This window comes from Martes martes, assembly GCF_963455335.1.
Source record: "Martes martes genome assembly, chromosome: 4".
NCBI classification, from domain to species: domain Eukaryota; kingdom Metazoa; phylum Chordata; class Mammalia; order Carnivora; family Mustelidae; genus Martes; species Martes martes.
Window position 1 is genome coordinate 166,894,377 of NC_137891.1, and position 22,872 is coordinate 166,917,248.

A 22,872-nucleotide genomic window follows, 5' to 3' on the forward strand; every position below is an offset into this window, starting at 1 on the left:
TGTATTTCCTCAAATACACATGCCAAGAGTTTCTTTACAACACATATCTAAGAACTTGCTGGAAGGTAGGGTACACACATGTCTAACTTTATATGAATAATGCCAACTGGTTTCCCAAAATAGAAACACCAGCTCCTACCTGTCAGTGTCTAAGAGATCCAACTACTCTATACCCTCACCAGCTCTTGATATTGTCATGCCTTTAATTTTTTTCTAATCTAGTCAGTGGAAAATTATGTCTCCTTTTCATTTGAATTTGTGTTTCCTTGATTACCAAAGAGGTTGAGCACTTTTTCATTTTCTATTTGGATTTCTTCTTCTGTGAACTGCCTACTAAAGCCTTTTGTCTATGTTTCTATTGCTTTCTATTTTTTACTGATTTTCTTCTTATTTTCTTAAGAATCTTGTGTAAGAACCCTTCATAGAGGGGTGCCTGGGTGGCTCAGTCAGTTGAGAATCTGAGCTTTTTGCTCAGGTCATGATCTCAGGGTTCTGGAATCAAGTCCCACATCGGGCTTTCTGCTCTTCTGGGAGTCTGCTCCTCCCTCGAACTCTCCTCCGGTGTGTGCGCGCTCTCTCTCTCTCAAACAAAAAATATATATATATTTTAAAAAAGAATCCTTCATAAATTCTGTGTACTGATTTCTTATCCAGTTGTACATGTGTTTCCATATTTTCTCCGAGGGTGTGATTGCCTCTTTCCTTTCACTAGCAGATGAACAAAAGTGCTTTGTTTTAATGTAGACAAACATCAGTCTTTTCCTTTTTTGGTTTGTAAGAGATTCTTTATTCTTCTTCCCTGTTTCAGGGTCAAACAGATATTCTCCTATATGGATTTCTGGGATTTATATTCACATGTGCATTGAGATGGGGATTCATTTCATCTTTTGCATTAGGACAATCAGGTGCCCCGGCATTATATATTAAACAATCCCCAGTGGTCTGTTTGGCAAGCCCTGTCGAAAATCAAGTTTCCAGATATATATGGGGTTTTCCTGTGCTCTCAACTATATTTTTTGTCTATTTTTTAAATGCTGGTGTCTAAACTAAACCATTTTTTTAATTTTTTATTTATTTTCAGCGTAACAGTATTCATTGTTTTTTCACCACACCCAGTGCTCCATGCAATCTGTGCCCTCCCTAATACCCACCACCTGGTTCCCCCACCCTCCCACCCCGCCCCTTCAAAACCCTCAGGTTGTTTTTCAGAGTCCATAGTCTCTCATGGTTCACCTCCCCTTCCAATTTCCCTCAACTCCCTTCTCCTCTCCATCTACCCTTGTCCTCTATATTATTTGTTATGCTCCACCAATAAGTGAAACCATATGATACTTGACTTTCTCTGTTTGACTTATTTCACTCAGCATAATCTCTTCCAGTCTTGTCCATGTTGCTACAAAAGTTGGGTATTCGTCCTTTCTGATGGAGGCATAATACTCCATAGTGTATATGGACCACATCTTCCTTATCCATTCATCCGTTGAAGGGCATCTTGGTTCTTTCCACAGTTTGGCGACCGTGGCCATTGCTGCTATAAACATTGGGGTACAGATGGCCCTTCTTTTCACTACATCTGTATCTTTGGGGTAAATACCCAGCAGTGCAATTGCAGGGTCATAGGGAAGATCTATTTTTAATTTCCTGAGGAATCTCCACACTGTTCTCCAAAGTGGCTGCACCAGTTTGCATTCCCACCAACAGTGTAAGAGGGTTCCCCTTTCTCCACATCCTCTCCAACACACGTTGTTTCCTGTCTTGCTAATTTTGGCCATTCTAACTGGTGTAAGGTGGTATCTCAATGTGGTTTTGATTTGAATCTCCCTGATGGCTAGTGATGATGAACATTTTTTCATGTGTCTGGTAGCCATTTGTATGTCTTCATCGGAGAAGTGTCTGTTCATATCTTCTGCCCATTTTTAATATGATTATCTTAAACTAAACCATTTTAATTACCTTCAATGTTGGCAATTATATCATCTACTTATATAGATATATATTTCTATTATGTAAAATCTATTATCCATTATATTATATATTTATTTGAGAGACAGCATAAGCTGGGGGAGTGGCAGGCACAGGAAGAGGAAGAGGGAGGAGTCTCCCCACTGAGCAAAGAGCCCAAGGTGGGCCGGATCCTGGGATCCCAGGATCATGACCTGAGCCGAAGGCAGACACTTAATGACTGAGCCACCCACGCACCCCTGAATACTGTTTTTAACCCCACGAATTAAATGTTATTGGTGGTGGAAGTGGTGACAGTCAATGATCCTTTGGATACACCCACATATTTAGCTACCTTTGGTCACCATTCCTTCTTGCAACACAGACCATCCCTCTGGAGTCATTTTCCTTATGACCGAAATATATCCTTTAGAATTTCTGTTAGCGAAGCTCTGTCTCTCGGTATTTGCTTGTCTGAAAATGCCTACATTTCATTCTCATTCTTGAAAAACAATTTGCTGGATACAAAATTCTAGGTTGGTATATTAAAGCTTCTATTCCAGTATCTCCCACTTTCCATTGTTATAGAGAAAAGCTCTAAGTCTGTCATTCTTCTATCTGTCTCATTTCCCTCACTAGTTTTAAGATCTTCTTTTTGTCTTCAGTATTCAGTTTCACTATTATTTGTCTAAGTGTGGGATTTGTTGGGTTTCCTAAATCTGAAGACATGTCTTCCTTTCTCCCATTCTATTGACTTTCTGCCAGTTATTAACTTTTGGCCTCTCAGTCCCCAATCCACCCTTCTTTGTCCTTCTTTGTGGTACTAGAGCTGAACATTCTTTGCCAGGTATCTCTGTGTTAGGCTTTGTCAACAGAGGTTGCTAGAAGGACACTGTAAGGCATATCAAGAAGAAGAGACTTTCCCTCTTTAGCCTGCTCCTTTCTGTGTGGCCTCCATGGCTCAGCATAGGAGAGTCTGGTAGCCTTCACCTCAGTTCAGCCTTGAACTGAACCTTGAACCCTCCAGCAAGCTTCCCCTCCACTCAGCAGCAGACCACCCCTATGATCCAGTTGTGGTGGGCACCCTTAGACAAGTTTCTTTGCCACTGATAGGTTGTGTGTCTCTGTGATGGTCCTGGCCTTTCTTCAAAGGTTTCGACCTCAGCCTTGGAGGGAGGAGCCCTACTCCAAGTTGCTTCCTTGTTCACTCTCTCTTACTAACCGCAGTAACTGCTTTTGCCCCTTTTAGTAATTAACCATTTTTAAAGTTGACAATTCTTTATACTGAAATTTTCCTGTTCAGATTACTGGTAGGGTTTCTGTATCCTCATGCAATCTCCTCTGAAACTATAATTAGACATTGTGTCTGATGTGTGCTTATTCTGTCTGCCACTTCCTGTGCCTTTCTTATTTTTTTATCTCCCTGTCTTTGTGCTACACTGACATCAGTTCTTCAGCTCTATCTTCCCATTCTCTAATTCTCTCTTTAACTGTCTCTAATAGCTTGCTTACTCTGTGCACTATTTCAATTTTCATATTTTTTCATTTTTAGGAGTTCTATTTAATCCTTTTAAAAATTTGCTGGTGGGGCGCCGGGGTGCTCAGTCGTTAAGCATCTGCTTTGGCTCAGGTCATGATCCCAGGGTCCCGGATCAAGCCCTGCATTGGGGTCCCTGCTCAGCGGGAAGCCTGCTTCTCCCTCTCCCACTCTTCCTGATTGTGTTCCCTCTCTTACTGTGTCTCTCTCTCTGTCAAATAAATAAATAAATAAAACCTTTTAAAAAAAAATCTGCTGGAGAGGTGCCTGGGTAGTTCAGCTATTTAAGCAGCCAACTCTTGATCTCAGCTCAGGTCTTGATCTCGGGGTTATGAGTTGAGGCCCCATGTTGGCATGGAGCCCACTTAAAAAAATCTGCTAGTTCATATTTTTATATTTGCTTATTCTTTGTTCACATTTTCTTTTCTTTTAAGAAAGAGCACACAGTGGGGGAGCAGGGGCAGAAGGAGAGGGGGGGAGAATTTTAAGCAGGCTCCACACTGGGTGTGGAGCCTAATGCAGAGCTCAATGAAGAGTTGATCCCATGACCCTGAAATCATGACCTAAACTGAAATCAAGAGTTGGAGGCCCAACCAACCAAGCCACACAAGTATCCCTTTGTCACATTCAATTTCTTATTTCTTTAAACATTGTAAACATTCTGTTTTATCTTTAACATCTGAGAATTCTAATACATGAAATAATTTCAGGTCTGGTTCTGCTGTTTATTACTTCTGCTGGCTTTCCCTCATGGTGACCTGTTTCTTTGTGTTTTGTGGTTTTTGACTGCTAACTCATGTACTTTGGCACTTTACTTGTGAGAATTCTTAAAAGTCTAGGCTGAAGATTTCCACTCCAGAGAGACGTGTTTGCTTTTGCAAGATATAATAAATTCTAGTCTTGAGGTTTTTCAGACAACACAATTAATATAAATTTGGGCAACAAACCCAAGAAAAGGCTAGCTTAGGGTTGTAAAGTCTCAGTTTTGTGTCCTCTTCCAACCACTACCAAGATCCCAAAGACATGTGTTTTTTTGCTGTCCTCTTCTGTGGGATAGGTGTTTTCTGGTTTACCCTTACACTGATGATGGACCTTTGGGGGTGGTTCCCAGCTTACTGCAAGGGATCCTATCAGAGTCTCCATCCTGACTGAGCCCCTAGGAACCAACACAGCTATCAAAACTAAAGATCAATGCCACAAAGGTTCAACATACACTTCCAGAGAGAAAGTCAGTTCCAGAGTTAAGTTTTCTCTCTGAGTTAATGAATTCATTTACCACATATTTGAATAGTCATAATTTTACATGTGTGGGATACACTAATGAACAAAATAGACAAAGTCCTTGTCCTCATCGTATTTACAGTCCAGCTGGAGGGAGGCAAATAAAATAAAGAAGTAAGTTATATAGTAAATTAGGAGATAATAAATGGTACTGAATAAAAGAAAGAAAAGAGCAGGGGGAGGGGCAGGTGACAGGATTAAATAAAGCATAAAGCCTCACTGAGAAGTTGACCTTCAGGCAAAGATGCAAAGGAGGTTAAGGAGTGAGCCTGTGTGGTTCCTGGAAGAAATGTGATCCAGGCAGAAGGAAAAGCCGGTGCAAAGGTGCTAAGGCAGGAACATGCCTGGGGGAGCTCGAGGAATTGCAGGGAGGCTGCCAAGACCGTGATGGGATGAGCAGGAGGGAGTGTGGTGAGGGAGAGAATCTGAGATGAGACAGGGGCTGATCACAAAGGGCCTTAGAAGCCCTTGGAGGATTTTGGCTTTAATTTGGAGTGAGACGGGAGCCAGCACAGGGTTTTAGGCAGTTTCAATAAAACCTGATATGATTTGACTTACATTTTAAAAGAATCCCTCTGGCTAGTGGGTGGAGAATAGGCTGGCTTTTACTCTAAGTGGAGATGCCTGCTTTCACTTAATTTTGACCTCTGAAGGATCCCCCGCTTTCTTGTAAGTCAGGATGCAGTTTTCTTTGTTGTCAGTGGGGAGGCTGTTCAGAGTATCTGGACCACCACATTGCTGGAAATAGAAGGCACCCCACCAGTTTTCTAAACACAGCACAAAGCTATTGCCAAAATGCTATGGAATAGGCTGAACAAAGAAAAAAAAATATCAAAAGGACAGGATAAAGACAAGAGATGAAAAAAATAAAACTAGTGTACAGTACAGCAAAGCAGTAATAAAACAAAAAAGCATTAGAGATCATTTCTTAAGAATTCTTAAGAACTAATCAGATCCATGCTTGACAAACGCTATTACAATACACAAGACAGAATCACATTTTGTAACCACAAATCACTAGAATAAAATACAATAGCAAGTAAGAAAGCCCAATCCTGTCAACAGAGAGAGGGGATCCAGACAGAGTGGAGTGATGGAAGCTTGTATCCTGAATTTTTGGTTCCCAAGATTCTTTTTTTTTTTTAAGATTTTATTTATTTATTTGACAGAGAGAGAGAGATCACAAGTAGGCAGAGAGCCAGGCAGAGAGAGGGGGAAGCAGGCTCCCCACTGAGCAGAGAGCCCAATGCGAGGCTCGATCCCAGGATCCTGGGATCATGACCTGAGCTGAAGGCAGAGGCTTTAACCCACTGAGCCACCCAGGCGCCCCGGTTCCCAAGATTCTTATAAAATTCCCAGGGTACTTGCCCCATCTGGGTCCCTCCCCACACCCCACTCTACCTTGCATTTAAGAGGTGCCAATACACAGTTACTAAATTGTATCTTTAACCCTAAGTATATGACATTTTAGACCACTCAATGAACATTTAAAGTGTTTATACATTAAAAAGTCCACCTAACATATCAGTATTTAAAGAAAAACACATCTCCCAATATACACTTTTTTAAGTTAAAAACAGTGTGTACTATGACACTTTAAAAAAAAAAGGAATCAAAGTAAATTTTAACAATAATCATCTCTGAATGGTGGGATTAAGGGATCACTTTATATGGCTGTCTGTACTAGATTTTCCTCAATAAACATTCTCTCTCTCTTTTAATTTATGGGACACTTGACAAATCTGCATGTCCTCCTTGCACAGGGCCATGCTAATCTCTGTATCGTTCCAATTTTAGTATATGAGCTGCCAAAGTGAGCACAACACATTCTATTTCTACAATGGAAAACATATGTATAACATAAAGGTGGTCTATAACCCACAGAGCACAAAAGGTACAGAGGAACAAATTCCCTCACTATTAATTGCAGAGCACTTAGTTAAGACACATGAGAGTATGTTGAAACTTCTGTGAAAGAAAAACCAAGAATCACAAAACTCGAATAAAACCAACAGACTGATGAAAAAGCTACTTGTATCAAATACTATATGAAACACCCACACATTTGCATATGCAAGCTCATCTTCATTTGTAAGAAAAAACTCCAAATTAGGTAACTGGAGAATATAAAAAGATATTGACATCAAAGGAAATAAAACAATAAAATGCTTTATCCTTGTCAAGAAGACAGAAATGAAAGAAATACTGAGATATATACCATTTCAGATAAAATAGCCAACCAGAAAAAGTCACAGCATGCACGGAGAGTGAGCTTATTATGAAATGCATGCAGCTGCTAACGGTATAGACTGAGCCAAGCTTTGAGGAAAACAATCTGGCGATATGTATCAAGAGACCTAAAAAGGCTCCTATCTTTTTACCTGGTAATTCTATTCTAGGGGCTCATCATAAAACAGTTTTTTAAAGGGAACCCACTTTCAGTGTGTAACTTGAGTCAGCCACACAGAGACTCACAAAGTGCATCCTAGACAGAGGTATGACTCATGGACACATGAATGAACATAACCAAAAATTAGCAATGGCTGGAGCACCTAAATGGCCCAATCAGCTGAGCGAAACTCTGGGTTTCAGCTCAGGTCATGATCTCAGCATTGTGGGATCGAGCCCCACATCAGGCTCTGCACCCAGCAGGGAGTCTGTTACCCTTCCCCTTTTCCTCTGCCCTTCCCTCCTCTCCCTCCAATAAATAAATAAATTTTCCAAAAAAATTAGCAATATCCAAATGCCCAGTGGTGAGAAGATTTTATCTGGAGGCAACAATTTCACAGGAAAGTAGCAAAGAGCTTGTTCTCTGGTGACACCCAGCTAATCAAAAACAAAGAGGCTATGCACCCTACCCCCAGGCACCTCACAGTCTGCAGTATAAAAATTCTACCCTTTATTAGCTGTGATTAATACCCTTTATAAAGCTGGGACTTTGAGCAAGTTGCTTCACCCCATGCCTCAGTTTTCTCATCTGTAAAATGGGTCTGATAACAGTATCCACCATATAGAACTGTTATAAAGATTATGTGAGTAACGCCACGTAAAGTGCTTTGTACAGCACGTGCTACAGTAAGTGCACGGTGGCTTCAGCCGCCACCACTAAGTGTGAGGCTCACAGCCATGTGCCACTTGGTGTGTCTCATGGAAGAGGGGTGACATTATGAATAAATTGGGGTAGAGGACCGCAGAGCTTCTTCCTCCTTTTTCCTTTAAATTTAAGTTGCTCCCATAATTTTTTTTAAAGATTTTATTTATTTGAGAGGGAGACAGACAGAGAGAGCATGAGTGGGGAGGAGAAGAAGAAGGAGGAGGAGACTTCCACCAAGCAGGGACCCCAATGCGGGGCTTGATCCCAGGACCCTGAGACCATGACCTGAGCCGAAGGCAGATGCCCAACGGACTGAGCAATCCAGGTGCCCCACTCCCATAATTTTTAAAGACTGATTCCATTCCAACATAGAGCACCTACTATGTGCCAGGTCCTATACTGGGGAAACAATTTCTGCCCTCGAGGGGCTCCCAGTATAGTGGGTGATGCATTCATTCATCCTTCATTCAACAAGTAGTTATCGAGCACCTACTAGGTGCCAGGCACTGCGCCAGGTGCTAGGAATTCAAAGGTAACAAGTAGACACACTTGTGGCCACACCCACAGAGCCTGTCACTAGTGGGGAAGGCAGATGATAAGCAAGGAAACAAAACCCAATAGGAATAATTACAGATTCTGACGTATTAACGAAGAAAATCCACAGGGTGACAGTATTATCTGATAGTGAGGAGCAAACGCCCTTGAGAATGAGCCATCAGGAAAGGTTTCCCCAAAGAGGTGACATCCAACCTGAGACATACCAGAGGAGAGTAGGGAAGTCATCTCAGGAGCAAGGGGAAGTGTGTTCGGGCAGGCGAATACAATGGTTCCTAGGTCTGAGGGAGCTTAGTTGTTCCAGGAGCAGAAAGGAGGTCACTGGGACTGGAGCAAGTGAGAGAGGGATTCAGTGGGGACTGATGCAGCTAAAGACGTGGGCAGGAGCCCTGCCAGTCACGGTGAGGAGCCTGGATTCTATTCTTAGAGTAACAGGGAGGCACCAAAAGTTTTAAGAAGAAGAGAGAGATGATCTTTGGGTATTTAAAAAAATCACATTGGGGGCACCTGGGGGGCTCAGTTGGTTAAGTGCCTGCCTTTGGCTCAGGTCATGATCCCAGGGTCCTGGAATCAAGTCCCACATCAGGCTCCTTGCTCAGCAGGGAGACTGCTTCTCCCTCTCCCTTTGCCTGCCGCTCTGCCTACGTGTGCGTGTCTCTCACTCTCTCTCACTTGCCCTCTGTGTCAAATAAATAAATAAAATCTCTTTTTTTAAAAAATCACTTTGTCTACAGTGTGGAAATTAGATAGTAGGAAGCAGGAGTCAGGACGAGAAGACCAGTAAGTGAGTGATTGCTACGCTAGCCTAGGAAGGGGGGTGATGGCAGCTTGCACTCTGCCCTGGTGGCGGGGAAGAAATTAGATGGATTCCAAGTGTATTTTGGAATTGTACTGAAAAATTGCAGGTGAACTGCCTGTGGGAAGAGAAAAAAGCAAGAATCGAGAACAATACCAAAGTGTTACAGCTTGAACAGCTGGCTGGCTGGTGGTGGTTTCCTAGGAGAAAACTTTGGGAAGGAAGAAGTTTGGGTTGGAAATCAAGAGTTCATTTCCGAACAAGTTAAATTCGAGTGCCTGTGAAATATCCAGCAGAAATGGCAAGTGGGTAGAGGGATACACAAGTCTGGAGCTCAGGGGAACCATTCAGACTAGAGATATAAATTTGAAAATGATGAGACCGGGGTGCCTGGGTGGCTCAGTGGGTTAAGCCTCTGCCTTCGGCTCAGGTCATGATCTCAGGGTCCTGAGATCGAGCCCCGCATCGGGCTCTCTGCTCAGCGGGGAGCCTGCTTGCTCCTCTCTCTCTCTGCCTGCCTCTCTGCCTCCTTGTAATCTCTCTCTCTCTCTCTCTCTCTCTGTGTCAAATAAATAAATAAAATCTTTTAAAAACAAAAATGATGAGACCATTGAAGATATTGAAAGCCTCAGTCTGGAAGAGCTCACCTAGGAAATGCATGTAGGTAGGCAGAGAAGAAGATGGAGAATGGAGGCCTGAGAGTCAACCTTCAGGGGGTGACACCATGGGGAAAGTGCTGGAGAGAGAAGGTGGGAATGACCGAGGAGAGGAGGCAAAGCTGAGAACAAGAAGGTGGAGAAAGATCAGCTGCTGAAGATGGAAGTGCCACCCCTGGGCTGGCCACGTGCAAGGAACTTTCAAGAGCATCTTCTGTACAGCTACGCAATCGATATCCCACCAGGAAGGTTCACGCAATCGATATCCCACCGGGAAGGTTCGAAGAGGGAGTGAGAGCCGAGGAAGCAAGGGTAGCGAGTGCAGGCCGCTGGCTGGAGAGGTTCAGACGCAAAGAGCAGTCACTGAAGGGAAGGTCACAAAGTCTCTGACAGAAGAGAAAATATGTGTGTCCAATAAATACACAAAGAGATATCCAACTTCATTAGTAATCAGGGACATGCACATCAAGACAGGAGAAACAATTTCACATCCATTCCACCAGGAGAATGTTGAAAGTCTGATGATGCCAAGCGCTGGGGAAAACGCGGATCTACCCAGCCTCTACCAGGGATGGGGGATCACCAAGCAGTACAACCACTTTGGAAAACCATCCGGCATGATCTCATGAGGCAGAACAATCAGGTGCCCTATCTATGCCCAGCAACTCCACAGAGTCACAAACAAGAGTATTCAGAGTGGCAGATCTCACAGTAGCGAAGACCTAGAAACAGCCCAGCGCCTACAGAGGAGAGCAAACAGACTGGCCGCAGCATGTTCACCCACGGTGTGGGCCTTAGGGACACACAGCAGCAGTGACGCAGCTTAGACTGTGAGAGTACACTTTTCAAGAAGTCCAAAAATGTTGCATATGTCATAACATCCTTTTTGTAAAGTAAAATAAAATAAAATAAATTATAATACATTGAGGAATAAGCTTTGATGTGACAAAACTACATGAAAGAAGCCAGATGAATGGCAAACCGGCTCATGACAAGAGGCTCAATATCATTAGTCATAAAAGAAACACAAATCAAAACCACAATGAAATGTCACCTCACACCTGTTAGGAAGGCTATTATCAAAAAACAAAAGACGACTGGTATTGACAAGGTCGTGGAGACACTGGAATGCTGTTATGCCGCTGGACGGAATGCCTCATGATGCAGACGCTTCCTGGAAGACAGGATGGTGTTTCTCAAAAAATTCAATGTGATCCAGCCATCCTACTTCTGGGTATTTATCCAAAAGAACTGAAATCAGGATCTCTAGGAGGGATTAGCAGTCCCATATTCATTGCTGCATTGTCAACAGCTGCCAAGACCTGAACGTCCAAGGATGGATGAATGGATTTTTAAAATGCAGTCTATCCTTATAATGGAATATTATCATCTTTATCCAAGAAGGAAATACTGCAGCATGCACAGCATGAATGAACATGGAGGACGTGATGCTAACTGAAATGTGCTAGTCACAGAAAGACACACACTGCACACTTGCTTTTATTTGAGGTATCGAACAGTCAAACTCATGGAACAAAGACTAGAAGTGTGGATACCAGGGGCTGATGGAAGGGGGATTTGGGAAGTCAATAATCAATGGACATAAAATCTCAGCTCTACAAGATGAACAAGTTCTAGAGATCTGCTATACCACGTGTGCCTACAGATAATAGTAACGCATCGTACACTTAACCATCTGTTACAAGAGGAGATTTTCTGTTAAATGTTCTTACCACAATAGGAAAAAAAAAAACTGTATTAAAAAAAAAAGAAAAAATCCATATGGAAAAAAACGGTAGCAGTTGAGTCAAAACAGTGGGTACTTTCCATGGGAAGAGACAAAAGGAATGCGGCAGAAAAAGAATAAATAATGTAAGAATGCTTATTTCACTAAAAAGAAAGACAAGTCTTCCCAGGAAATGTTTTTACCCTAAAACTGATTAGGAATCCACCCGAAACCATGAAATCAAACTACCTAGTTTCAAAGAAATAAATACAGGGCACACAACAACATAGTCGATAACACCAGAGGGAAATCCAGGGAATCCACCAATCAGAAAAATCCAGAATGCAGGAAACTTTAGGACCAACAACTCAGTTTCATCAACAAATAATTAAAACAAACAAACAAACAAACAAACAAACCAGGAGTGAGTTTGGGGAAACCAGTAGGTTAAGGAGAGACATTGGACCAAATGCAGTATATGGACTTTTTTTTGGCTGCTGCTTTCAGCAAGTCAACTAGAAAAACCATTTATGAGGCAGGATGATGGGGGATATTGTTTATTTTTAATTTGATAATGGCATCATGACTTTTCTAAAGTCCTTTCCTTTTAAAGATATATACAAATATAATTTTTTAAAAAGATCTTTTATTTATTTATTTAACAGAGAGAAAGAGAAATCACAAGTAGGCAGAGAGGCCGGCAGAGGGGGGGAAGCAGGCTCCCTGCTGAGCAGAGAGCCCGATGTAGGGCTCCATCCCAGACCCTGAGATCATGACCTGAGTTGAAGGCAGAGGCTTAACCCACTGAGCCACCCAGGCACCCCAATATACCAAAATATTTTTGAAAAAATTCCAATAACACTTGTTCTGTAGTTTTCTGTGCTTTTCTCACAACACTGTTGAAGCCTGTATACAGCTCACCACTTGCACACACGCACGCACACACACACGCATACAGACACACACACACAGGCGCACACTCCCGTACCCAGCAGGACAGCATTTCCAAAGCACAGACAATTCTGTCTCACCTACTGTCCTGTGCAGGCCTCAGTAAGGAGCTTTGCATAGCGAGAATACCCAAATGTTTCTTGAGTTTTTAAAAAGGAAGAAAGAGGGGCGCCTGGGTGGCTCAGTGGGTTGAGGCCTCTGCCTTCCGCTCGGGTCATGATCCCAGGGTCCTGGGATCTAGCCCTGAGTCGGGCTCTCTGTTCGGCGGGGAGCCTGCTTCCCCCTCTCTCTCTGCCTGCCTCTCTGCCTACTTGTGATCTCTGCCTGTCAAATAAATAAAATCTTTAAAAAATAAATAAATAAATAAAAATTTAAAAAAAAAAAAAAAGGAAGAAAGAAAACAAACAAAAAAGAGCCAGGCAGGCTCCGGTAATAAGAAGTATACTTTGAACCAAGGACTGATTATGTTTAATAGGACTTTCTCTGTGCCTGGCGTCCAAACACAAAGTCCCGGGGAACGAAGAGCAGGGATGCAGACCTGCCACCGAGACTCGTGAAGGGGACCTTCCTTGGGGAAGGAGGTGTAGACGCCACCGCAGGCAGGCCGGGTCCCTCTGACACACGCCCACCACAACAGTAGCTCATTTACTGTGTGTGTGGTCATCTGTCTCCACCACCAGACAGGAACCCCACCCCGGATCTGGTCACAGAGCTGGACTTGGTAAGTGGTTGACAGCCCCAAGGAAGAAACTTTAACAGCGTCCAGAGGAAAACAGGACTGATCACAAAGCAGGGCAGTAACATCCTGGGGCCCAAGGCAGGAATACCAACCAGAGATTAATCAACCCTGATGAGGTCGAGAAAACCAACCCTGGATGGGGGGTGTGGTAATGAGCGGGGCCCACAGTCCTGCTCATCTGAGTTACTGATGAAGGGAATGGGGCGTGGGTCAGGGACGGCTTGCGACAGGAAGAGGGGTACTGGAAGGCAGATGGGGTCTGGAGGGGGACAGGACCTGGGAAGCAGCTGCTGCCTGCTGTGTGACCTGGGGCGTGGCTGGCCTAGGCCGGCCTTGTCCTTTCTCAGTGCAGTAGGATGTGGGAAACCACAAGAATGCAGTCAGGGCTAGCATATCACGGCGGAAAACCGAATTCCTGAGCACATCAGGGAGGCCTACTCAGACTAGCCGGAGGAAATCACGTTGAACAACCCAGCTCTGGAATGAGGATATACTCAAGTCGTGGCATGGGCACGTGGAGGTGGGCGTTGGGGTTGGGGGGGCTCCTTCTGCCTGTGACAGATAAGGGGCAGGATGGGCTACACAGAGGAGATGACCTTTGAGTGGGTCTTGAAAAACGAGACAGGATGGAAAAAGAGAGAAAAACAAAAACACCCCGAGAGCTCACGATGGTCTAGGTCCCTCTAGACGCTGAAGTTCCCTTCCAGAAAAAGGGCCACACAAAGGCCTGGAGATGTGAAAATACAACAGTGTGTCTGATCGTCTTTCCCCTCTTTGTCCATGCCTGTTCCCTGGTCACCCTGGAAAAACCCATCAAAGATGAACTGTTTCTTTTTGCTTCTAGAAATTCACTCTAGGGCTTGACCAGAGATGGATGTCAAGATATACTCACAACACTCAAAACAGCAAACCCGCCATAGGTTAGATGGGTTAAAATACTACATATTCTTCAAAATGCAAGTTGTCAAAGGTGAGCTAATGGCATGGAAAGAGCTATACCCCATAATGAGTGGAAAAACAGCAGTTACAAAGGAATACAATCCAACTTTATTTCTGAAAACAGAGTACAGTTTTTTAAAGACTAAGAAGAAATCTAATGGTCAAAGGGTCTATCTCTACATGGTGGGATTGGGTGATCTTCGTCATCCTGCCATTTTCTACAATGAATATGTGTTACTTTTTAAAAATTAGATAAAAACACCCCCCAGAATGTTATTTAAACACACACATACACACACAATTGAAAACAGGCCCACGTGGGGGTAGGCTTACCTTCTGCAGGATGGGGGTAGGGCAGGTGTTGTCAAACAGGACTGAGTTGAAGATCCCATACACGCCCTCACCGAGGTGGTACACGATGGTCTTGGGGATGGAACCATTTTCCTCTGTGGGGAGGGCAGGGGTCAGGGGCAGCATAGGCAGCAGTGTGAGGGGGCGGGAGTGGGGCGCTGGCACACTGGGAGGCTTGGCAAGGATGATGGGTAACCGAAGCCCAAAGGCTGCCCCTTCCTCAGCTCTGGGGTGGGTCCTGCTGCCTCCTACGACACAAGGTTCATGTGATGCACCCTCACCCCTGCAGCTGGGCACCCCTGCGCAGGACACACTTCCTGCCTGCAGCTGAGCCCCTGGATGCCCCAGCAAAGGCCGGAGAGCAGCTCACCCAAGCTCGAGACCCCAAGAGGTTAAGCTGCTCACTCAGAGGCACACAATGGGACAGCATGAGCTGAAATGAGAAAGCAGGTCTCCTGGCTGGACCAGATAGGGTAGTGAGCCAGATTTATAAAGGAAGCCAGAAGAATGTCATCTCTGCACACACACACACACACAAGACATTCTACCTGGAGCGCACCACCCCTCCCAGTGGATTCTCAGGGGAAGACACACAGACCTCAGCTCCCCTGCCTGGGACCCCGGAGCAGAAGGTGAAGCCCCAAGATCAGAGCCTCTGACCCCACTCACTCAAGGGGCTGCTGGAAGGACTGATTTCTCTGGAAGGGCAGGAAAGAGTGCTGACGTTGCAGTGTGGGCAGAGAACCCTGAGTCAGCCCAGCCTGAACTTGGATTCAAGCATTGCCTCTACCAGCTCTGTGACTTTGGGCGAGTGACTCAACCTCTCCAGGCCTATGTTCTGTCATCTATAAAATAGGCTTAGACAATTATAAGTTGTCATTAATTATTTTCCTTATGTTATGAGCAGCAGTAGGATGAGTAAGAACCTGTCCTTTAGAGAGGAGACAGACATGGGGTCGAATGCAGGCTTTACTTTTTACTGTTAAGCAATTTACTTATATTCTCTTTGGCTCTCAATTTTCTTATCTGTACTATCGGTTAATAAACTATTTGTTCTCCCTAAGGTTGTTTTGACCTCAATCTTCATAAAGTATAAACATACATAGGAAAAACTGACACCAAGTGTCTCGGGGGTTAAGAGGACTTGGATATAAGTTTCCCTAAGGCAAGGATCCATCCTCCAGATTCTCCATGCCCTAAAACTAGACCTTGCTCAGCCAGCCACTGTCCCTAGCTTCGGGAAAAAATGGGGCTCTGCTGCCCACCTGGAACCTACCCTCCCTTCCAGGCTGGTCCAGAAGAACCTCCTTCTTGGCGATGATGCTGACAGCCAAGGTGAAAGCCGAAGTCACATAGTAGCGCCCCAGCCTGGCAAGGATGTCCACGCCACAGCCCTCTGGGAAGTACAGGTCCAAGGCTGAGTTGATCACAGAAGCAATCTGGTGGGACAGGGATGGGGGACAATGACATGTGTGAAATGTGGGGTTAACGTACTGAGGACTTCCTATAGCTTCAAGTCTATTTCTTGAAAGCGTCTTTGATTTCAGAAAGAAGCATCTGGCTGCTGCTAAGGCCCCAACTGGTGACTCCTGACAGTTGGCAGGGAAGGCAGGATGCAGACGGAGCAGTGTGAAGACCCTTACACTTATGTCAATCAACTTCCTTAACACTCCCAAATTGGGAAGAGGTGTTCTTTTTTTTTTTTTTTTTTTATTTATTTGTTAGAGAGAGAGAGCAAGCGAGCACAGGCAGAGAGTGGTAGGCAGAGGCAGACGGAGAAGCAGGCTCCCCGCCGAGCAAGGAGCCCGATGTGGGACTCGATCCCAGGACGCTGGGATCATGACCTGAGCCGAAGGCAGCCGCTTAACCAACTGAGCCACCCAGGCGTCCCAAGGGAAGAGGTGTTCTTAACGTAATAGTTGGTACTCAGATTCTAGAAGCCCTGATGCATATCTTTCTTTCATAAGTGACCAATCTGTTAAAGGACACATTTTTCACAGAAAATACAAGAACAAAGATCAAAATCACCCTTAATTCTATCATCCAGATTGTTAATTACTGTTAACTTTTTGGAGTAGCTCCTTTAATTCTTTTTCTACACAAACACAGTTTTTCATTATAAATATGACAAGGCTATACATGTTTTATAACCTGTTTTATGCAACAGACTCTGGGAATGACCTCACAAGGAGGTCATATGAATGTACCATCATTTAACCAATTCCCGAGTGTTAGATGGACCACGAAAGTCCACTGGGTTTTTGCTATGAACACTGCTACAATGCTCCCCTTTGAGGCTAACTCTTTGTGCCCGTGGGGGTTTATTTTCTTAGGGTCAGTCCCAATGTGAGCGCCCAGGACTTGGCTCTTACTAGGGAGAGGCGACCCCTAGTGGTTGGAGTGGGGATTGCTGGGGGACATTTTTCTTGATTTCATCTCACATGGAAAGGAGCAGACAGAAGGTGGGCCTTTCTTTTCCCTGTCCTCCCGTTTGATTTCTCATCAGCTCACCTAAGGGAGAATAGAGCAGGCCAGGCCCTCAGAGAGTTTCAGAACTTATGCAAATAGGCCTGGTTAAGCTTCAAATACACGCATGGACTAGAGTCAGAGAGAGCTGGGTGTGTTGCCAGCTCTGCCTTAGACCAGAAAGTGACCTTTGAGGAGCCTCAGTTTGCTCAGCTGTAACATGGGGCTAATAATAAGCTGATCCGGGAAAAGCACCTAGCATGGCATGCACCACCTAGGACCCACTCAACAGCACCGGGCACACCAACCCCACCTCCCACACAGCCTAGGGTTACCTCTTCGAATCTCACTTTGGCTCCCTCCAATCCAGGGAAGCCACCACCAAGGTCCAGGAGGTGCATCCTGTGGCCCAGTTCAGCACCCATCTCAAACACAAGCCGGGCGTCTGCGATGGACTGAGCGTAGGCGTGAAGGTCAGGACAGCCGCTGCCAACGTGAAAACTGGGAAGGGAGGAAGACCCTCGGCTTACATGCAGGGCCCCAGGTGCCTTGGCCACAGCCCAAGCCAGGAGCAGCCTTGGGCAGGCACAATGGGCATCATGCCCATTCTGCAGATACAGTGACTGAGGGCCCCAGAGGTTAAATGCATTGCCAAAGGTCATGGGGCAAGTGAGGTGTGGACAGGAGACTAGATCCAAGGTCCTTTGGCACTTGGTGTCCCTCCCATCCCTTCATGCTGCCACTGGGGCTGAGCCCCCTGGGATGAGGAGCAGGGCCCCAGAGTCAGCTGTGTCCGTAGGTCCCTCCCAGCCAGCACTGTGCTTTAGTTTCCCCAGCTATAAAGTGGGGCTAAGATCCCACAAGGCTGTGCAATAATGTACCTGAAGCATTTAGCACAGTGCCTGGCATATCTTAAGCACAGAATAAATGAAAACTATATTATTAGGTCATTATCATGACTTCTTCCATATCCCTGCATGCAAAGAGACAGAGCAAAGGTGTGTATGGCTCCTGCCAAGCCAGGTCTCCCTCCTGGAGCCTCTGGGGACAAGATCTGGGGACCATGGAGTTGAGGCAGTGGGACACTCTGAACTTTCTTTCCAAAGAGAGGAAACTGTCCAATGGCAGGATTCTATGCCTGAGGACAGGCCCTCCTTGCAGACCCTGAAGGAAGATCTCATAGAGAACTGATTAATTTCTGGGAAAGAGGCAGGGGGCTGGCAGGGATGGTGGGGTTTCCGGGCACTCACCTCACCCCCACTACCTCCATGTGGCTCCTCTTGGCATTTTCAAGCAGGTGTCTGCAGGATTTCAGTGAAGCTCCAAACTTGAAGCTCAGGGGGCTCAGGGAGTGACAGTCATCAGTTGCAATGCCCAGAACCATCCTGAGGAGACACGCAGCGCACCTCTGCGGGGGGACCCCACCCCCCACCCCAATTATATCCTCTCGGAGAACAGGGGCATAAGCTCAGAGCCACCCACCCCACAGGGCCCTGACTCCCTCCTGTACCTGCACTGCCAGTCAGCCTCTGGAGCCTGTCCAGTCCATTCCCTAAACATCCCTGAGCCCAGCCCTGTGAACGCTGCCCTGGCCCCAACCTCACCAGCTCTCCCAGGTAGCTCCATTTCCTCCAAATCAGCCTCTACACTGGCCAGGGTTTTCCAACTTTTCTTGTATGAGGGGAACCGTTTTTTAAACACAGTCTTACTGAGAACCCCGATATCACGTAAAACCAACAAAATGGAAGATGCTTTGGGTGAACCAGAACAGTCCCCCATCACCCCAAGGTGGCCCTCCCTGGAGCCCCTATGGCATCAGGCGACCGCTCAAAAGCCAAAGCCGGAGCAAAACATCCAGCCCTGACCCCCGCCAAAGCCCACGTGCATCAGGTCTCTGCCCTGGGACCGTGACTGACCAGCCTTCACGGCTGCCCTCTGCCCTCACACAGGGTCTGTTCTGGCCACCCCACATTTCTGCTCATTCCTCAAACACCCCGGGGCTGCTTCTGACCTCCTCGCATTCTTTGCTTAAGCGGTTCACCCAGATACACTGTTGACCGGGCCCACCTCCAGAATACCGCAGCTATGCTCTGCCCAGGCTGTCACGGGTATTTCTGCCCTGGTCCTCATCAGGCCCCAGCTCCCTGGGTCTGGCCCAGGAGCGCCCGCCCCAGACTCCTGGGACTATGGCCCGGGCCAGCTCAGGGTCCTCAGCTCCAGTGCTCCCCCTCCCTCCTCCTCTGCCCTCACACTCAGCCCAGGCCTCCCCACGAGCGGTCCTCAGCTTACCTGGCACTGGGGTGGCCCTTTACCACCTTTGCCAGCTCCATCTCGTTGTCAAAGCTCAGCAGCCGGACCCCGTGCTTGGCGGCATACTTGATCTGTGCAATTTGCTTACAGGGGTTGGCGTAGATGATCTTATTGGCAGGGACGCCAATACGCTGGACCAACTCCATTTCTGCCTGTGGGATCCCAAAGGTGATGGTGAGGAGGCTCAGGGTCTACCAGATCCACAGAAGTCGAGGATGCACAAATGAGTGGCAGAGTCATAGTATGCCTGGGGAGGTCCCTAAGAAGTGGGCAGCATTTTTACACAACAGATATGCGGAAATCAGGACTCATGCCAGTTCGCCATTCTTTGACAGACAAGGCTGCCACAGACAGCTGGGCAGGTGGTGCACTGTACAACCGAGGTGAGGGAGGTCCCAGTCACAGAGAATCCATGATAGATTTATATAGTTATTATAACTTCCTTGCAGTAGAGCATCTTAGCCTCACAAAGTCATATATATATATATATTCTAATTCACTCAAAGACATTACATAGAGTCATGATAGGCCTAACAATAGGCACGATACATTTTCCTGACAGACTTAATGTTTAAAGAGTATTCCTTGGTGGGGATACCTGGGTGGCTCAGTTGGTTAAGCATCTGCCTTCAGCTCAAATCATGATCCCGGGGTCCCTGCTCAGAGGGGAATCTGCCTCTCCCTCTCTGTCTGCCCCTCCCCCAACCTGTGCAAGCTCACACGCTCATGCTCTCTCAAATAAATAAATAAAATCTTAAAAAAAAAAAAAGAAGAATATTCCTTGATGTACTGGCAAGTTCACCAGACCAAGAGTCCTTTTGACACAGATCATCCCACATCCCAAGGCCTGCTGTGTGCATGGTGCTCTGCTGGGTGACTCTGGCCAGCCCTTCTCCATGAGGGGCCTCCTCTTCCTCACCTTTACAGAACACAGTTCCACTGGCTTGCGGCATTAATGGTACAGACAATGGTGGTGACGAGAGCAACCACTGTCACTGAGCACCTACCACAAGCAGGCACTGAATGAGATGTCAGAAAAAGGGCCAGAGAACAAATAGTTTAGGTTTGGTGGGCCACGGAGGTTCCTTTTTTTCTTTTTAAGATTTTATTTATTTTGAGAGAGGAAGAAGGAGGACCTGTGTGCTCATGTGCAAGCCATGAGCAGGGAGAGGAGCAGACAGGGAAAGGGGCAGCTGGGCAGAGGGGCAGAGGGGCAGAGGGGGAGGAAGAGGAAGAGAGCATCCAAAGCAGACTCCAGGCCAAGCACAGAGCCTGAGGCCAAGCTGGATCTCATGACCATGAGATCATGACCTGAGCCAAAACCAAGAGCCAGGTGCCCAATGGACTGAGCCACCCAGGCACCCCGGCCATAGAGGTTCCCTGACATCTGCTCAACACTAAAGCAGCCAGAGAGAGGGCCCAAGTGAACGAGCACGGCTATGATCTGATAGAACCTGAGAGAATCAGGCAGTGGCCTGGCTTTGATAACCATCCATCATCGGCCAACCCTTGCTTTGGATTCACTACTTTATCTACTCCTTGCACTAATCAGTGTCTGAGGGGTGCTGACTCCATTCTAGAGAGAAGGAAACTGGTACTCAGCGGAGAGATAAAGCAGACAGGGGGCAGAGCCAGCTTTCAAACTCAAGTCTGACTCTCTATGATGGAGGGCAGGAAATGAAGAGGAAGCCATCTCCGAAAAAATGTAGGCGACACAGGGCCATTTTTAGCCATTCTGAGTTTATAATAAGTCTCTAATTTAATGTAGCAATTTTTCAACATGGGGTACTTCCGTGCATTATCTCGCATGATGCCTGTAACTGTCCTGTGACATATGCATTGGCCACACTTTACAGAGGACCACACAGAGCTCAGAGAAGCCCACCTGCCTGCAGAAACACTAAGGAAGAGAGCAGAATGGAGCTGGAACTGCTGCCCTCACAGCTGGCTTCCAAAGACCCTGAGTCCGAGTGGACGTGCAAATGTGTTTCTGCTCCTGACTTCACCACATGAGGAGGAAGCCACGGTGGCAATCTGGGGCGTGTGATTTAGCTATAAACACACAGTAACGACTGTTATTCATTGAAGGATTTCCACAGGCCAGCCATCACCTTAAATATTTCATATTCATTTGTATTTAAGTCTCATAATAATTTTATGAGGCAGGAAGCAGAGGCTCAGAAGTAAAGTGACTTGTCCAAAGTCACACAGCTGGTAAGCGGCAAAGCTGGGATTCTAACCCAGGACTGTCAGACTTCGGTACACAAGCTCTCTAGCACAGTACTGCGATGGAGAATTCAACCTCAAAGCGGAGAAGTGTTCCTGGAGCATCAATTGAGATGCTAAAGAAAACAAGTGGTGAGAGAAGCAGAAAATCTCTGACCCCATGGAGCTTTCTTGGGTGGGGGGGGGGGGAGAGGCAAGAACAAATGAGCACTGAATGACGAAGGAGTTACAAACACGAGCAGAGTGTGGGGAAAAGGCATGGGATACTAGAGAGCCCGACGGGGGACCTGGATGTGAGGAATCAAGGACAGCCTTTCTGAAGGTCAGAAAGTGAAGCTGAGCTCCACAGGAGGCCTCGTCCAGGCCCAGAGGGAAGGAAAGAACTTTCTGGTAGCAGGAAGAAGGTGCTGCCGAGACCCTGAGGCAGAATGTGCTCAGCCTGGTCGAGGACCAGGGGACCCTGGAGTGGCCTGGGCAGGGGGAGCACCGTGGGGGGAAGACAAGGTGTCAGGGAGGTGGGCAGAGCCAACAGGGAGACCGAGAAGGCTGATGTGGATTTCTATTTTATCCTGCGACTCAAGGGAATCCGTTGGAAGGGTTTCGAGGAGGGAAATGGCACAGTAGGATTTGCACTTGAACTGCAAGGTTTAAATGCACATCACTGGCTACCATGTGAGCACAGACTCAGGAAGGACCGAGAGGATTCTGTGGGGGACTGGTGGCAATCTCCCGAGGTGAGGAAACAGATGGGAGAGAGGTACTCCAGGGGCAGGGCTGGCAAGCGTGGTGGTGGCTAGCTCCTGGGGCTGTCTGACTCCACACCCAGCAGGCCAAGCAGCCCTTCTCCAAGGGGAAGATGGTGAGAGCGTTGGAGCACACTGGGTTCTAGGTGACCTCTGGGATCCAGGCAGCCACTGGATATATAAGGTCTGGTTTGGAGATCGAAATGTGGGAGGTGGTGGCATACTGATGGTATCTACAGCAGTGGGAGGAGATGAAATTCCCTAAGAGGAGGGAGAGTTTACAAGAGAAAGGGAGACTGAGACAGAATCCGAAGGCGCTCTCCCACTGAGAGAGAGGGAAGTCGGGCACCCAGGACCTGCAGAGAGGGGAGGAGCAAGGACTCATCCAGAAGGGGAACAAGACCTAGATTATATAGTCTTGTCGTGGCAAACCTTATCTTGTGACTCCTATCCATACAGAAGGAGGGTGTCAACTCTCACAGGTGCGGGGGGGGGGGGGGGGGTGGGGCAGGGAGGGCAGGTGCAGAGCAGCACTCCAGTTCCTCTCATTTACTTCTGGAA

General features: G+C 46.5%; 1 protein-coding gene across 1 annotated transcript in view; it reads right to left on the bottom strand.

The window, feature by feature from the left end:
• Positions 1-22,872, bottom strand: part of AZIN2 (antizyme inhibitor 2) — a gene marked incomplete at its 5' end in the record, with an annotated part of 38,586 nt that overhangs the window by 10,324 nt on the left and 5,390 nt on the right. The window contains 5 exons of the mRNA XM_080800749.1: positions 14,549-14,661; positions 15,843-16,005; positions 17,368-17,533; positions 18,283-18,417; positions 19,322-19,494. Coding sequence (XP_080656875.1) covers positions 14,549-14,661; positions 15,843-16,005; positions 17,368-17,533; positions 18,283-18,417; positions 19,322-19,494 — 750 coding nt within the window. The remainder of the gene's footprint in view (positions 1-14,548; positions 14,662-15,842; positions 16,006-17,367; positions 17,534-18,282; positions 18,418-19,321; positions 19,495-22,872) is intronic.